This window comes from Mixophyes fleayi, chromosome 7 (genome assembly GCF_038048845.1).
Source record: "Mixophyes fleayi isolate aMixFle1 chromosome 7, aMixFle1.hap1, whole genome shotgun sequence".
NCBI classification, from domain to species: Eukaryota; Metazoa; Chordata; class Amphibia; order Anura; family Limnodynastidae; genus Mixophyes; species Mixophyes fleayi.
In genome coordinates, this window is record NC_134408.1 from 32,493,874 (window position 1) to 32,512,170 (window position 18,297).

Consider the following 18,297-nt stretch of genomic DNA (forward strand, 5'->3'; position numbering starts at 1 on the left):
CTTCATCCCGACTGGCGCTTTGCAGACGGTCCCTAATATTTAGAACGCGGCTCCTTTAAGTGTGTAGCTGTCTTGAGAGTTGCCTGTGCAAACATTAATTATAATTTTACTGTAATAAAATGTGCGTAGTGTCTGATAGCTATAGGTGCACGATGTAACATTCCCTATATTAATGCAGCAGTCACTTTTTATCATTGGCATTTTAGTGATAAACTAGAACCCGGGTCCCGTATACCTGGCGGGGGCATACTGATGGGGAACGTACTGATCTCAGGGAAGCGAGATCCGGTCATCTAACGGGTGATTAACTTTAATTTACGGTGTAAAATCCCCGGCGGGCTGGGTGGCACCCCGGGCTTTGGCGGGGTTTCCCCCCGTGCAGGCATGTGCGTGGACAGCCCATGACAGGGGTCCTTGTGACATGAGGTCCTATTTAGTCTGGGTCAGGCTCAGTACTGCTTCAGGAGGGAAACTTCAGGGGCTTTGTCCCGAGACAAAGAGCAGTCACCGCCGCGGAGCCCGGATTGTCAGGGGGTGAAGCCGTTGCAGGTGAGCGGGCCCCGGGGGCCACAGAGAAATGGGGGGCCATACCTCCCCCAGGATCGCGGCGAGGGAGGCGGGAGGGATGCATCGTGACCAGGGGGGAGGGAGTGATCCGTAACCCCCATCATCCGGGGTATCATGGGGGGGTGACACGGCGGCCCCGTGTGCTGTGCTCATACATACGTCGTGTCTGCTGGCTGCCCTCATTCTGGAGAGAGGAGGGGTCCTTGTATCCCCCATGGCTGTCCCGCAACATAGGCACCCCTTCCCCCCCTTCCCATTCATTCTCAGTGAGTGTGAGTGAGCACTTCCCTTGCTGCAGCTCTGCTTGGTGTCACCCACCTGGGTGGGGGGTAAGTGAAGCTAAAGCCTCGTTAGCGGCACTTCCTGCCCTGTCCTCCTTACACCTGCGTGTGATACATTGGTTTATCATCTAACCTGTGATCCAAGTTACTGCTTACACCTCTTACATTAGGTCTCTCCTAAGTCCCTATCAGCATGGGCCCCTCACCTGTCAAGACTCCCTGTACACAGACCCAATGGCATGTAATCACTCCTGTTGAACTATAAAAGGAATGGGAAATCCAGATTAGTTTATACCATTCAAAGCTGCATTGGATGTACAAGTCTTCTGGGGCTTTGCCTTCCTCTGAATCAACGTGGTTAGAATTCAGGAAACACTGAACTTAATAGACTGGTGTCTATTAAAAAATAAACACTTTAAAAATAAAACAAAACAACTTGGTAGGGATAATATCAACTCCTTTTGTATTTAGTAATATGTTCAATCATCAGGTAACTTGATTTTTTTTTTTTTATTAAGGGAAATGGTCCTTGCCATTAAATCTGCTGAGACCATGATATTTACAACTATATCCCTTCTAGGGAAGGAGTTATTTCAGTCTTCCCCTTTCTAACTATGTAACATTAAACTGTCCTAGTGTAGTAGCAGTATCCCACAGAATCCTTCAGCTTCATCTGTGAGGGGAATTTTTACATCCTTGTTTTAGGATACATAGGGATAGAACAGAAAGGGTGTAAGCATAATTACTTTGGTGGAAAAGCCCTAATGGCTTATTTGATAGCTTTAGATTTTTATCTTTTTTTTGTTTTGTTTAAAAGAGTGATTTTCCAAATTCAACAAAAGCAAATATACTGATGACTAGCTCAGTGTTTAATTAGTAGTAATTATCAGTCAGACTTTTTTGTTAAACCCTTGTTGGTGATGTCTGCATTTCTCATTCATTTTTTTGAGGAGAAAAAGTAACGGGAAGCTTATAGGGGCACATTTATCAATCATCGGCAGAAATGAGAAATAGTTATCAATCCTTATCGCATTTATAAGGATTGAACTATTTCTCAAATTTATTAAAAACGGAACACAGAAACAGCAGTTTGCGCATGTGCAGTTCGAAGATCTCTGCTCTGTCTCTGCAATTCTGCGAGCGGTGAGTGACAGGGAGGGATCATGTGATCCCTCCACACATGCGCTGTCCAGCTCTGCTCTTCGGAGCAGAGCTGACAGCATTGGATTTTTTCATTTCAGCTGGCGTACATTACCAAGACAAGCTTCCGGAAAAAATGTTTTTTCGGAACTTGTTAGATTGCAGCCGGGAGCAGTCCCCATACTGTTGAATGGTGACTGCTCCCAAAAACGAAGAGGAGTGCAAAGCAGCAGATATCCCCGATATCTGCTGCGGTGCACCTTTCATAAATTTGTGGAGGACATGGAGGCACCTTAATTACCTGGTAAAAGCATTATCGTGCTTTCTTAAATATGCCCCATAGAATGACTTGCTGTGCTTCATTAACAACATCTGCACATAGAAACTAGCAACAATGTTGTAGTGGTGTACTGGCCTATTTATTAAAAGGTGAAAAGCCCTTTCTCCAGCAAAAACAGTGTTTTTTGCCACAGATAGGGTTTCATCCTATACATAAAGAGTTCATCACTGGCCACAACAGTGCTATATATTTTTTTTTTTTTTTTTTAAAAAGCAAATTTTTTTTTTTGTTAATATACAATCTGGTCTCCTGAGACTGTCCTGGCATAGCAGTATATAAAGATAGTGTCGATAGAAAATCAGCTTTTTTGCTGCATTTATATAGATCCCTAAATATTCTTGGTACCATTCTAATATTTATGAAGTGCCAACATATTTCAGTGTTGTGGAATCAAAACCTTGTTCTAGTACTTCAGTCCCTTATCCACTGGCACAATCACACTTTTATGGTATATGAATCCAAACAGACCAAGGCCAGATAGGTTGGAGCCAGGTTACCTATTAGTATGTCTTTGGAGTGTTGGAGTTTAGTCCATGGTCCAGTACTAAAAGGCAGCAGTGGTAGTTATTGTGACGGCATCTTATTGTTATATTAGGTGAGCAAAACTAAAAGATTGTGGCTTATAATGCCTTGTAAACTTAGAAATCTGTAGTAATGTTATTTATTGGCATTTTGAAAAATGATGCTTTGTCACTTTTGTCTGTTTGGGGCTTGGAAAGAATGTTTAAGAGTTGTGGAGCTTTACAATACTATGCTACCCTTTTGGGATTGCTGCTCTTGGGAGGCAAGGGGAGTGCTGAAGAGTGAAAGGGGGTACTCGTCTTAAGTTAAAAAAAAATATATATATATATTTTTTTTTTCTGTCTCAGAAAATAAGCATTGGCACCCACTTGTCTTCTAGACTGGTCTCCTACTGGCATTGGGTTAAATGCCAGGGACATGTTACCACTGCATGTCAAACATGAACCAAGTACTTGTGGTTAGTGAGAATGAGAACAGGAGGGAAGAGGGCCCTCCTCACTATGAGCTTACAATCTAAAGGGAAAGGAGCAGACAAATGGTTGATACATGGGGGTAAGCCAGTGTAAGTGGATCTGAGGGCAAGAAGCATGAGGATGAGGATAAGGGTTAGATATTCTACATGGTGAAATGATTAAGTGGAGGACTGGTAGGCTTTTATGAACCGGTGGGTTTTCAATGACCATTTGAAGCTATATGGGCTAGGGAATAGTCTGATAGAATGAGGGAGATTGTTCCAGTGGTGGGGGACAGCACGGGAGAAATCTGGGATATGGGAGTGAGATGTGGTTACCAGTAGGGGGGGGGGGGGGGGAGGTGTCTATATCATTGGCTGACCGGAGGGATGGGAGGCAGTATGTAGGGAGCAGTGGAGTTGGAGAGGGTCTTGTGAGTGTGAGGAGTTTAAGGAGGATTCTGTAGGGAAAGGGTAGGCAGATGTGGAGCTTCGAGAGCAGTAGCTAAGTCTGGCTGCAGCATTCTGTATAGATCGAAGAGGAACAAGATGGAAGCTCGGGAGGCCAGTAAGAAGAAGGTTGCAGTAGTCGAGTTGAGAAATGGTCAGGGAGTGGATAAGTCTTGATTGTGTTCTGGGAGTGGAAGGATTTGCTATGAGTGATGTTGCGGAGCTGTAAGCAACAGGATTGGACAAGACATTGAATGTGGGGTGCGGAGGAGAGGGAGGAATCAAAAATGACACCCAGGCGGTGTTGTGGAACAGAGGAGATGCTGGGGTCAACCGTGATGGAGAGGTTGGGAGGGTTGGAGACTCTTGATGGAGAGAAGACCACAAGTTCAGTTTTGGCCAGCTGCAGATGTTAGTTGGTGTGGGGTAATTTAAAAGTAGCTTTAAAATGCTAACTAAAACCTGTATACTTTTTATTTTATTTTCCCCATGCGTAAGGGTGCCTTTTAGAATGGATGAGCAGCCAGGAGCTGGAGAACCGATTGCTTAAATCCATGCAAGCACATATTAATAACTAATTTAGCGTTTTCGCTGAGTCTGGCTTTAAACAGCAATCTCACCAATGGAAAGCTCATACAGAACATGTTTCTGCATAATGAGTAAAGTTTCCTGTGGATTTGGACTTCTGGAAGCATAGTAATCTGGCTCCGGTTTCTACTTTGAGTACTTAAAGCACGCTTTTCAAGGAAAAAAAAAGTGCTATCTCACTGCATTGACATCTTTGTTGCACAGTGAACGCATTATAATGACAAAAGAGCACAAGATGACATGCACACTGTGCCTTTTTCTCACTTATCCATCTTGTACTTCAATCTGATACCACCTTGTGTTTTAACACCATAAAGTTTGATATGAACGGTGGTTTTGCTTTTCTGTCTTGGTGGGTGTAGTTGACTTGGTAAATGGCTGCACAGCAAAGCTTCCTACTTGGCTTATCCTTGTCTTCATTAGCCATTTCATGAGTATGTATTTTGTTGCTTTGTACTTCAAAGGTAATGGATACTACTCATCCAGTGGGTGGACCCTGATATAAGCGTCTTCCACTGGTTAGGTGGGGTCTGGTGGATGACGGGAATAATTTAAAGCAACAAAGGGATTGTGAGAGGGTGTGTCATATCTAATGAGAGAAGCAGGCTAGTGTCTGAGGCTGTACAATATCTGATGAAGCTCCAAAAATAGGTTACTGTGTACTTACTGTTTCTTGACTTGTAGCTTAATCCAACTGCAGTTTCCACTGATTATGGAAGTGGTTGGATCGGTAGTGGCTATTTACAAATAGAATTTTTTGGTATTGCATCAATTTTCCTACCTTGCCCATTATGTACGCTCCCAAGTAGAAATGCTGGCAAGATCATATCGATATTGCCTAATCTTTGTGTAGAGAGGAAATATCAATACCAGAATAACAAAGCATTTGAAGTAGTATGTGAGTAAAATATTCACAAATGATTTGCTACAAATATACAGAGTAGTGCCCTAGATACTTTAGTGCAAAGTTCTCCAAAATGTTACCAGCGTCCATGTCACAATAGCTGGGAGCATCAGATCAAAGTTCCAGTGATTCATATGTCAAAACATTATCACTAAAACACATATTTATATTGCATATGGAAAAGACTGCTAAACCTTTCTTTGCATTATTGCCACTTACTGATATGTAGAGACATTAGTCTATTCATTAATTTACCATATACCGGTAAATGTTTTACAGTATTTCATTGGTTCTTTAGCTATATAGCGTAAAGATAAAGGAGCTCCCAGTTTTTATTTTCCTGCTCCCATAGCAACTAGAAAAATTTGGTTAGGGCCAAAATATATTTTATGTTGCCAGTGTCGTTGACTTCTGAAAATCTCCTTGCAGCTGTTTCTAGATCTCCTAATGGCTATAGTTTATGTGCAAGACTTCCTTCACATTTTGAACAAAATTATATTTCCTTGAATGGCAAATGAGAGAGTGCCCGTAAGAAGCAGTGTATGGAAAGTGTCACCATCATCATCATCAACATTTATTTATATAGCGCCAGCAAATTCTGTAGCACTTTACAATTGGGATAAAGAAACTTGCAGGAGAAAGAAGAAACTGGGGCACTTGAGTGGAGATTTTGCATAGGTTCTATAAAGCGTCCAGAACTGTTTTGATGGTAGCTATTTTTTTTTATTTTATTTTTGTGGGGTGAGGGCATGATCAGATAATCCTCTACTCTCTAAGTAGTCTTAGTAGATGGCTTCACCTAATGGTATGAGTTCCTTGAGGATGCAATGGGAGAAGTAATTTCTTCATTGGCAGCTCTGTCTAGTGAATTTGTATATTTGGTACTGTAATCTTTTACATACAAAAAAGGGCCACCCCATTTGAAGTGAATGTCCAATGTATGCGTCATACCATTCCCCTTGAACCCTCTTTTTTTTTTTTTCTCCCTTCTGCCTATTATCTTTAAAATGACAAAATATTGATCCCTCTAAATGTTAAATTGTCAGTTTTTTTGGGGCAGCACAGTGCCATATTGGTTTGTATTGTTGCCTGTTCCAATTTTCTCCGCAGTCCAAAGACATACTGGTAGGTTAATTGACTTCTGACACTACTGTGTTAGGGAATTTAGACTATACGCTCCATTGGGGCAGGGACTGCTTTGAATAAACATTCTCTGTAAAGCGATGCGTAATATGTAGGCGCTAAATTAATAACTTTCAGAAAATGATACCTGTGAATTAGTTCGGCTGACCAAGTGCACACTTGTGTATGGTAGCATTGTTTTTGGTTCAATTGGCTGATCATTGTACAGTGTGGGGCCATATTGTGTCATATTAAAACTGATCCAGTTGGGTTAAGTCTGATACAGCGGATAGGAAACTGGGCCAACCCAAAGACACCTCCACTTGCTCACTGGCTGATCTGTTAGTTGAAGGGAGCACAGAGCAGCTTGCTTCACATTACCATGTGGCCTGATGCCTGAATGGACAAATCTGTGCAAGTTAAGGCTAATATCCACGCGTGATGAAAAATGGAATTAGTCTTTTAGTCATTTTAATTAAAATGTTTTGTGTAAGCTTCCTTGCAGTATAGTGTTCCTATTTTAGAGTCTAAGGGCTAGATTTACTAAGCTGTGGGTTTGAAAAAGTGGGGATGTTGCCTATAGCAACCAATCAGATTCTAGCTGTCATTTTGTAGAATGTACTAAATAAATGAAAGCTAGAATCTGGTTGCTATAGGCAACATCCCCACTTTTTCAAACCCGCAGCTTAGTAAATCTAGCCCTAAGTCCTTGTAAATGCTCCATGCAGCGTTGGAATTAACTTTTTGAGTTGTGTAAGTACTAGGGCAACCTCTTGTTTGAAATAAAAAAAAAAGGGGGGGGTGGGGGGCATTTTTTTTTTTTTTTGCCAAGGTAAAATAATTTGACTGGAACAATAATTATCCCACCTTTGCACACAGGTGGTCTATTTGGAATGTGACTGATCTTGGTGGTCTCCACCAAGATCAGTCACATTCAAGTCAAGTTCCCTATACAGGAATGTCTGGAGTATTGCATTGGGGCTGCTCGTAACTATGTGATGTTTGTAGCATGACATTTTTTTAGGAGCAAAAGTGCGACTCATTGGTCTCATTAGAAGTTCTAGTCTACTACAGCCTTTTTATTCATTTTGTGTTAATGGTGGCTGAATTGTTAAAGCAGAAACGCTTCTTTAAATTCTTTCATTAAAATTCTGCCTGCACCAGAGGTCATGTAGAGCAGGGGGACATCCTATTAGGCTGGAGAAAAGTATCTGTAAATGGACATGTAGTAATTATGACTTTTAGGTGGTTTTCCCTGATTAGCTTGTGGTCTCGGAGCCTCTTCCCCGTGAAAGGACAGTTCTTGGGAGCTATGGATTGCCATAGTGATGTACTGTCCACCGTGATGGGTTTTATACCTAAATACACTTTTATATGCACAAGTATCTATTGATTGCTGTCTGCATGCACAAACGTGACACATTGTAAAGACAGTCCTGATGTCCCAGAACTCTAATGATTAAGCCATAAATGAAGCTAGAATGTGCTTTGGATCCCAGACAAGTAGGCAAAACGCCATTTTGCAGTGGCAGTTCGTTTCTAACATTTATTTAGCGCCTGTGTAGTCTGCAGTGCTTTACAAAAGGGGAAAAACATGGTAATAAAACATGGCTGGATATTAAGTCTGTTAAAGGAGCTTTAATTGTGCATTCTCTGTGACCCCAGAGGGGGAGGGGAGTATCTTGACATTTCTTATTTTTGTAACATTGATTAATTAACCTATGATGGTGCCCCTTCAAATCTATGCAGAGTTAAGTGGCTAGTATTTTGCTAACTGCATTGTGTATGACCGCTGTTGAAATAGTCTTCTAGAACTTAGATATGTGGTGTCATAAAATGCTTACGGCACACTGTCCAAATTTTATTGAGCTATTTATATATAATTACCTGACCTATCTATATGCATTGGACTGAACTGCTCCCTCAATGTCCTGGCCACATCTGCCCATGTAGCCAGTCTCTCACTGCTGCCGTGTACATATTAAGCAAATGAGATCCAATGCTGGGGTCTCCTGAATGCGGAGTCTCCTGGCAGGAACCTTCTACAGGCCGCAATGGGTCATCGCAATTTAAGTGTTCCTGCTAGTAGATTCTTCTTTTCATTGTCTCCCACTGTACTGTTTCTGTTTCACTTCAACTTTTTGGTAACCATTGGTCTTGTGCCTGCAATCTGTATTTTAAAATGTAATGCGCAGCATGACTCATAGTTGGCCTTTTGAAAAAATAATGCAGTGATTACATAAAGCAAACATGACTAGCACACCCATAGTAATCCATATACAATCTGATCACACTCTGCTAATGGGGTCCTCCTGTTAATACTGTCAGTGACGTGCCTGCAGGTCATTTTATTCTTTGGCTGTTTTATTTTGTACTTAATCATTTTTAAAAGTCTCCTGGCTTTATGAAGGAATGGACTCTATCCCCATATTTATTACTTGGGAGGGGAGGGGGGGGGGGGATGTATTGATGTAAAAACTTGTGCTGCAGACTTTCAAAAAATGCTATATTGTAGGACTGTCCTGTGTCCCATCAGTAGTTGTACATTACTGTTTATATACTGGTGCCTTGTAGCTATGTTTTATTTTACTCTTTTGACGATCCCCTAAATTATTATTTATTTTTTTTTACTTTTATTTTTTTAATCTTGACAACAAATAATTGGTTGGCTCTTAAACAGTTTTTACTACGCTTTAAAATAAAGTTAAGGAGGCTGATGATCTATTTCTTTGGGTCAATTTCGGCGTTGCCTGCAGTGTCCGGAAGCTTTAATGCGTGGTACAGTATAATGGAGTGCTATGGGAATCCTCATAAAGTACATAGCCATATCCTTACACTTAGATTTCTAAGCTTTTAACAGGCTTTTTGTGTAATGCCCACATGTATGAGCCCTAATAGGCTGCTTTCTTGTAGGACTACTACACCCAGAGGAAAAAAGTAGGCAGTGGTATTTATAGACTTGGAGAACTTATCAAAGTGGGTTTTCTGCATCCAAAAAAAGTGAGTTGTAATCTCTTATGTCGCTTCACTTAGTAACAATTCTGCTTTAGTGTAATTGTGCCCATGACATAAATTTGTATTGTAATTTTGGTGCTGTTTAGCCGAGCATGGCAACAATTATGTGGACTCAACAAAGATCTATATTATTCCTCTGGGGGTGGGAAAGTGATATCTATGCAGATGACCGAGCGATAACAGGGAAGGGAAATGTAATTATGAAGAGATGTTCTATGTGGTGTGTGGGTTTGTTTTTTCTTTATTCTCTTTTCCCTTACTCGAATAAGCTCTGACACTTGTTACTCCAATAAATTGTCTTATATAGTGAGATCTAGTTTTTATTTCATCATATGGTAACTGGGAAATAACTGTTGTATCCTTCCCGTAACTGCTGACAGGCTAATGCTTCTAAATACTGTTGCATTTCTGATAAGCATACCTTCGCCTTAGCATTCTGATGTCCTTTCTTTTAATAAATGCTGATGAAATGCTCTGTATTCTGCAGTGAGAGTTTTGGACACTAGATGGTGGTATAATGCAATAATTGATTAATGCTCTACCTGTGTAATTTTAAGATCATCTGACCCTATTGTTTACATTACAGAAACCCAAACTATGTCTGGCATAGCCCTGAGCAGACTCGCACAGGAGAGAAAAGCTTGGAGAAAAGACCATCCTTTTGTAAGTGTGCATTGTTTGTTTTTAAATGAGTGTTAAAGTGTTTTATTGTTTTTTATTTTTGTTTTTTTAACTGTAACTTTTATTTTGTAAGGGTTTTGTGGCAGTACCAACAAAAAATCCAGATGGCACAATGAATTTGATGAACTGGGAGTGTGCTATTCCAGGCAAGAAAGGGGTAAGACTGAGGTCCATACTATTTCCTTTTTATTGTATTTAGCTCCAGCCTCATAGATATAGAGATAGAGATATATATCTATCTATTATATATATTTTTTTAAATTAATTTGATTGACTTGTGTTAAAAAAACAAATACAGGCAGATTGGCGTATTGTGCCTCTGCATTTTATTTCTAGAATTTATGACCAATAATTCTGTAACACAATTTGTTAGTGTGAGCAATTTTTTTAAACGAAAGTGTGTAAATCGCCTGTCATACCGGTTCCCCTAGAGATGTTGGGGGAATGCAGATATTTTCCAACCACCAGATCAACATTAGACTGTAAGCACTCGCAGGCGGGATTCTCTCCCCTTGTCTGTTCCCACCTCCTCCATCTGTGTTCCTGTATCATGTCTCTGTCATGTTATGAATGACACCTGTTTTTTAAACCTTACCGATAATGACGTACATAGAGGTGTTTTATTTTTTTTTATTTTTTTTTGTTAATTATCTTTTCTTCTTGGACAATGAGTCCCAAATCAATCTAACTGTTTGTCGGTCTTGACCTGTACAAACACCTTAATGAAGATTTTTCCTGGAAGACTACAATAAAATAATGGTCCAGAAAGCCGCCCCCCCCATTTGGCAGTGTTCCTGGTTGATTTGGTAGGGTGGGTGGGGGTGGGGGGGGGGGGGGGGGTTCATTTCTAATTGCAATACCATGGTTTGATTGAATTGCAGCTAACAAAAAATAACCTAAACGCCAGCTCATGTTGCACACTAGGAATGTTTTAAGACTTGGTCACAACTCCACTTGATGAACTTTAACTTTAAGCGCACACATGACTGCAGCCTTGAAATGCGTTTGCAATTAGTGACTACACCTGTGTCTGGAAAATTTGGAAAACCTGTGTTTTTCGGGGAGATGCTTAAGTGCCAGGTTAAGGTTATTCATCTGTATAGAACTTCTAATTTCTTCAAAATGTACTGTGTGTGTGTTTAGCTTATTTGTTAATTTGCCACCAATCTTGCAATTCCATTAAAATAATAAGTTTGTGTAATTTTGCTTTTAAAACTTGTTTTTTTTTATCTTATTTGGTATGCTCTAGATCAGGGGTTGCCAACCAGTCAGAGCCCAAAAATATCCATAGATACAGCAAATAGCCAACTTTGCCTTGTGTATGTGTGTACATATACACAGTATTAATATGTGCATACATAATACACATTGAAAATATAGCATAATTTATAATATCTTACTAAGTGAACAAGAAGAAAATCTTCAGAATAATCAACTCTGATCTTGCCTAGCCGCTGTGTCCAGCAGAGCAGGGTTCACAGGGTACTTGGTTCCTCCACAGTAGCTCACTGTGCTTCTGTATCCACAATCGCTGTGGAGGGAACTGTTGAAGTGGGGATAAATAAAGAGTCATAAATAGCCAATATGCCCCTCAGACCTCTTCACATTCCCACCAGACCTTACCATGTGCCCCTTGCATACACAACAGTCTCTCCACATGCCCCTTACCTACCTGTCTTGCCTCTAACACAGATGTCTGATTCCACACAGGGGATGGAGGGATTGCAGACACACACTCTCCTCCTCCTTCCCTGATTGGATAGCCTGTCATAATGTGACCTCCCTGCGTTATATGAGGAGATCACATGACACGGCTGCTGTCAGTCAGCTGAGCTGTCGGCTCTGTGTCTGTCAGCACCAGAGCGCTGCTGACAGCCAAAGAGTATCAACCAGCTAGCCAGGTGCCTACATTTTAAAGTCAAAAGAGCTGTGGGTTGCCACCTCTGCTCTAAATACTCTATTTTTGTATTGCAGTCTCTAAAGAAATATACTGTTTAATGAAGTCCATACCCACCTAATGGGTTTCAATACATTTTTAGTAATTCATTACAACACAGGCTGTTAAATGTATTTGAACCTGTTTCTTGTGTTTATCATGCAAACAAATGCACGTGAACTTCATAGTTGTATATGGACCCATAAGCTGAAGAGGCAGTGGACCAGGCCACTATTGCAATTCATCCAATAAAGTGCACCATTTAATGTTCAGTCTTTAGACCTGCATGGGAGCTCCAGGTCTCCTTCCTGAAAAGGTTATCATGCAAATGATTCCTGGGGAAGAATGCATGCTGATATCAAGAGGGTTTTTTGTTTTTCCCCTCTCTCCCACTGTTTATTGCATGGACTTGTCATAAATGTTTTATGCTGTTTGTATATGTTCTGCAGACCCCTTGGGAAGGAGGATTATTTAAACTACGGATGCTTTTTAAGGATGATTATCCCTCCTCGCCTCCGAAATGTAAGTAGATTTTTGCTTCAAAATATCTAATTATAGACTATATACTGTAATGCTGTGTAAGAAATTTGTACAGGATATGTTTCTAGTACAGGCTTGGGGTAGCCTGTGGATCTGAAAGTTTCAGCAAGCACCAACACACTCAGAATTGTAGGCTCTCCAGCTTTAGCCCAAGCCTGCTCTTGGCTTCTCCTGTGAGAACATCTTGGGTCCATCTGTATGTAGGTTTCCAAAGCCATTAAATTGTGGTTTTATCTCTGTCACTGGCCTTGGTTGTACAGGGATGATGCCTAACTTGGAAATGGAATTGGGTGCCCAGATTACTTCCACTTCTTGCTATACATTGTTTTCTTTGTCCAAAGACTTGGCTCACACTGCAGGTCGATGAGGTTTTATATGCTTGATCTAAATACAATATGCAGAGTCTATATCATAGACTAAATGGACAATATTACAAGGTGTATGGTTGGAAATGAATTGCATGCAGGCAGTGTTCACACTCCTCCGTTGGTTCATACTATGATTTGACGAACTTTTGTAGCAGAAAAGAATGAAGCTAAAATAAGTAGTCCTGAGGTATTTATCATGGCGTTGCAGCTGTTCATGGTGTACTTCAGTTACCGGCTGGCTCTAGTATTTTAGAACTCTCCACCAGTAGTTGCTCATGTGGCAAACTGAATTAATCTGCTCCTGCACCACCTTTTTACATGAGTTCTATCTGCAGAACAGTGCATCTGAATGGTATGGGTGTTTAATTCGTCTCTGGTTGTGAAGTATATTAAATGAAACACTCTGGAGTATTATATGGGGTCTGGCACTCCTTCAGATCCTGTAGGTCACCTGATGTCTAAGAGTTCAATGACTCTCTCTTCCATATTGATTACCTTAATGCAGTATGTTTAAAGCAAATTGGTCTCTTTTTACTTTGTGTTCGGTGTCAATGTTCGCAGACTCCATAGTATTTGTAAGAATGAATTTTATGGTCGAAGTTATTTCCTACCTTGGCATATCCCAGACTTGTTTGCTGACACACTCTCTTTCTATAGGTAAATTTGAGCCTCCCCTATTCCACCCAAATGTATATCCTTCAGGCACAGTGTGTCTGTCTATCTTAGAAGAAGATAAGGATTGGAGGCCAGCAATCACAATTAAACAGGTAAGCTTCACATTCACCAGGAGAGGATGATCAGGAGCATTCACCACTTCTGCTAACTCCCTTCCTCTCTTCCCAGATCTTGTTAGGCATACAAGAACTTCTAAATGAACCAAATATACAAGATCCAGCTCAAGCAGAGGCATACACAATTTACTGGTCAGTATCTCTTGTGTGTAAAATGTGTTGCAGATTTCCTGCTGACCGCTTATAAAAGATGTGTAGTACTCTTCAGAGACTGGTCATGTTGTGATATGGGCATATGAGAATTAGAAATTCAAGAACCGTTATTTAGGGATCACAGTATTCAATAAATACACATAATGTGTCCTTCATTACAGACCGGATAGTCCATGTAAAGAGACAATAAAATGCATGAATTGGGTGATCCCAAACCTCACAGGTCCTCTCAATGGAGGTAATGAAGTAGGAAAATTGTGAGGGCACTAAGTAGAGTAGATAAGCAGAAAATCCAGGCAGCTTTATTTTATGTGGTTGAAAACTAATCACAAAGCAGTGTGCAGTGTTGTTGTACACTGCTTTGGCTGTGAGGTTTTGTTTTGCTGGTTTTTGTTTTTTTTTTTGTTTGTTTTTTTTGTGGAGAACTTAAAGGTGCGTCTTGCACTGGTAAAACTACGCTTCCATATAAAAGAAATGCACAAAGTACAACTGAGTAATTTTAGCCGCCTCATAGGATTTTAAATCGCAATGGGTGTTGAATGGATGTCCAGAGGTGTGAAGTTCTCACAAGCTTGCTTGGTGTTTGTGTCCCCCAACACTGCTGCTAATAGTAAGCAGCACCAGACTCTAGGGTCTCCAGAGTGTTGTTTGGACCCACTACAGCAAGCTGGGTCTGATAGAAACCTTGCAGGCAGTGGCAGCCAGGCTCCTCATTCTGTGCAGCTTTCCACAATTCTCAAATGGGTCATCCAGACAGGAACCTTGGTCCCAAGATTCAGCTTACCAGTAAATCTCTGCACTCGTCACCCATCATAGTCATTTACAGAATATATTCTACCACCCTTTTTAGTGTATCAAGGTGGATAGCGTTAATGGGGGTAAGGAGGTTGGAACAAGGTCTTGCTGTTAGTATTAGTCTGGTTTACACAAGGAATCCGAAAAAACTGAAGCCCTAATAAACCCCACCCCATTATCTGATGCATCCACTCTCAAAAGTAGGCAAGCCGAGTCTCTACCCGGCGTTTCATGCAAGTTCTAAATGGGAGGGGGGGGGGGGGGGAGAGTGGTCCATTTGTGTCTGATGCAAAATGTGTAGCTATGGGTCTAAGAATCTAAACACTTTGACATCACACAAATAATGTCAGAACCTGCAACCCCCCCCCTTTATGCACTGCTTCATGCCTCATTTCTTATGTATCTTTATTGTCTATGTGGATTGCAATAGGTTACCAATAGTCAGGCCCCTAAGGCAATTCATTTATGAGCACAAACATGAGTCAACTGTTTGGCTGGAATGTGCATTTGTGTTTTATGTGGATCTTCTAATGGAAGGTAGAGGTGGTACTACTATCTGTCCACTAGCGGGTTGTCTATTTCGATTCAATATCTCATTGCACCTTCTTTTTAAATACGTTATGTTTGTGCTCGCTGCTAAACTTTTGAGCGACAGTCATCTTCCGCTCATTGTTAACACTTTTAAAGCTGGGTACACACTACAGGTTTTTCATTCGATTATCCTGCTAATCACACAATAAAACTACAGTTGGGTCCGATATTGCATTAGTGTGTAGACTTCTGTGATAATGGGCTGTTGTGGTTTTTGTTTTGTTTTTTTAATCCTACCAAAGCACATCATATAGTTTGGTTTTATTTTATAAATGCACTAAAAATCACTATGATTGATGTCTGGCAAATTCTGCAGTGTGTATGCACTCTACACCCTACAGTGTAGACATACCTCCATAAAGAATAGTCGATCTTTTCAGCAGATGGTTGACAGATGAAGAGCACAGATCTGAAGGGAATTCGTGTAAAATCATGTGTTCCGATCAGCATGGATCTGAACTTTCAGTTGGTAAAATCGTTAAAGATATCACATTGGGAGAAATTTTCTGTAGTGTGTAACCAGCTTTAGTATCTTGGTGTGGGAATCTGAATCTCTTGCTATTGAGTTTTCTCAATAGCCTTGTTAAGTAAATAATTTTAGAGAGAACGGTTTCATAATTGGATCATCCCAGTAGGTCTTGGCCAAAGAGCTTACGTCACCTGCTTTTTACTTTAATCTGGGAGTGATACAGGCCCACTCACCCAAATTTGTTAGCAGTTTGCACAATTATAGTGTATAGACTATAGAGTGCGATGCATGAATAATGGATTTCCTTAAATAAAAAACTGAGTAACTAGGGGCATTTGTGATCTTATATTCGTGTTTGGGATAAGTTCTTGTACGGGTACCATGACCTGCATTGTTTTCAGGCTCCATTTAATATCTCCAGAGCAATATCTAGTAATCTGCACAGCTCTTACTAAAACTTGACATTGCAGAGAATATGACCGCTAAAACTAGTTTGCCGGAGAGACTAGGAACGTTTCTTTTAAGAGTCTAGAATCAAATATTTGTAGGCCACTGAACACCACTCTGTTGTTTTCTTTAGTGTTATTACATCAGTTGAATTTCATTGCATCTCCTTTGTGATTTGTCATTAACACTGGTTTGTTTTTTATTGCAGCCAAAACAGAGTTGAATATGAAAAAAGAGTCAGAGCACAAGCCAAGAAGTTTGCGCCATCATAAGCTTCAGCCATGCGGCATCTTACAATAAAAACAAAAAACACACAAAAAAATAAAAATTTAAAAAAAAAAAGGAAGGGATTGGTTTGGCAAGAACTTGTTTACAAAAACAATTTTTTTTTGCAAAACTGAATGATGCTAAATACAAATAAGTCACTTAGGGGAGGGGGTTATATGTGTGCCATTTGCCATTTTTCGCCACTTGTATAAAACTCTAAATTTGCTGAATATCCCCCAGTTTTTTCATACAGGGTCTCTTCCTTCAGTCTTTTTGTATTTTGATTGTTATGATGTAAAACTTGCTTTTATTTTAATATTGATGTCAGTATTTCAACTGCTGTAAAATTATAAACTTTTATACTTCTATAAATCCACTAGTAATCTATAGTTTTTGATTTTGTTTTATTTTTTATTTTATTTTATTTTTTTTTCCTTTTTGCTATCCGATGCAGGCATGCTTTAAACAGATGTTTAGAACTATATCTAGCCTATAGCTGGCTGTACTAAAAACCAATGTCATAATTTCCACCCCCTCCCCTCCCCTCCCCTAAATTTCCTTCTAGGTCTTTCAGAACCTGGGTTGTATTTAGTTTCAACCCAGCGCCTGAGATTCGGTCAGTCAGCCTCTTGCTTCTGCATCACTTCCTTTTTGTGTTTATATGGCGTTCTGTCTGTGTTGCTGTTTAGACTAAATAAACTGTTTATATAAAGTTTTTTTTGTTTCTTTTATCTTTTTCATGAAAAGGACCATACAAGTAGATATCTTGGCTTGTAAATTAACATTGACACTTTCTGTGCATTCTGTATAAAAACAAACGAAACAAGTTTGACTGTAAATTTTGTTTTTTTTCTTGGAACATGACAAGGATATCTAGAATATAGCCTGGCATCTTGATGTAATTGGCTGACGTACTGTATGTATTGTAATCTCAAAATGCAGACTTAACTAAACAGCAGTAAACCAAAAACCTGGTAAGTATAATGATCTTTGTTAGAGATTCCGCAATCTCCTGAACACTGTACCACTATACTGATGCAAATAAAACAAGTCCATTGGAACTGATTGGTTTTGGTAAACAAACTGGTTCCTTGTATTGTTTCCAACTATTATCGTAATTTTTTTTTTTTTTTTAATTTCTGTCCTTTCAGTTGACACTGTTCTTGTGTAGCCTATAATAGTCTTCTCTGACACTAGTGCCTAGGGAAGCCATAGCGTACAGTCTCATGATTAGTTCTGCGAACAGAATGCCCCTCTCTGCTCTGTGCAAGCAACTGGTGCCCTGAACTCAAGCAATACTGTGGACGACTGAAAGTAAGGATGCTAAGACTCCTGTTTTCAGAATCCAGGGCTTATTCAGAAAGCGTAACTGTTGGGATTCTTGATGCCCACTCCCTCATATTTGTGCTTAAACCTTTTTCATTTACATGTGTGGGATTTGCCAAAAGTGTGTTAATTTTTTTAGTTTGACTCTCATTGGATGTAAGAACTGCGATTCGCATTGAAGTACATTTGACACCATAATCTGCCTGTAGCAGTTTGTACACCTTCCCTTATGTAACCCAGACTCTGCCTTCTTGCTTACCTCCTCCCACTCCTGACGTGACACATGCAGCCTTGTCATAGTCTTAAATGAAGATAGACCAAGGTTGTTTAAAGTTCTTTCCTCTACTTCAATTGAACACTTGGTATGTTCGTCTAATGAGGGAATTCAATTGTTGGCAATGTGACGTGTGGACATCGTGCAGCGGGCTTTGCTGGCGATTATGGTAGAAAACGCTGGTCATTTGTGTAAGGAAAATAAGCGGGAAAAGTCTGTCTAATCTCCACCGAAAATTATCTTGCGGACATTTTGGAGGCACTTTGTGGCTAAAGAATC

General features: G+C 40.2%; 1 protein-coding gene across 2 annotated transcripts; it reads left to right on the forward strand.

Moving 5' to 3' along the window:
• Positions 1-387: 387 nt before the first annotated feature.
• UBE2I (ubiquitin conjugating enzyme E2 I) lies at positions 388-17,133 on the forward strand. Of its 2 annotated transcripts, XM_075179600.1 has the most exons (8): positions 388-549; positions 9,279-9,365; positions 9,967-10,043; positions 10,135-10,218; positions 12,447-12,519; positions 13,563-13,672; positions 13,749-13,828; positions 16,360-17,133. In XM_075179600.1, the coding sequence occupies exons 3-8, from the start codon at positions 9,978-9,980 to the stop codon at positions 16,421-16,423; spliced, it is 477 nt and encodes a 158-aa protein (XP_075035701.1). In that variant the 5' UTR covers positions 388-549; positions 9,279-9,365; positions 9,967-9,977; the 3' UTR covers positions 16,424-17,133. The 2 variants fall into 2 exon arrangements, with proteins under 2 accessions (XP_075035701.1, XP_075035702.1); XM_075179601.1 differs by lacking the exon at positions 9,279-9,365.
• The last annotated feature ends 1,164 nt before the right edge of the window (positions 17,134-18,297 follow it).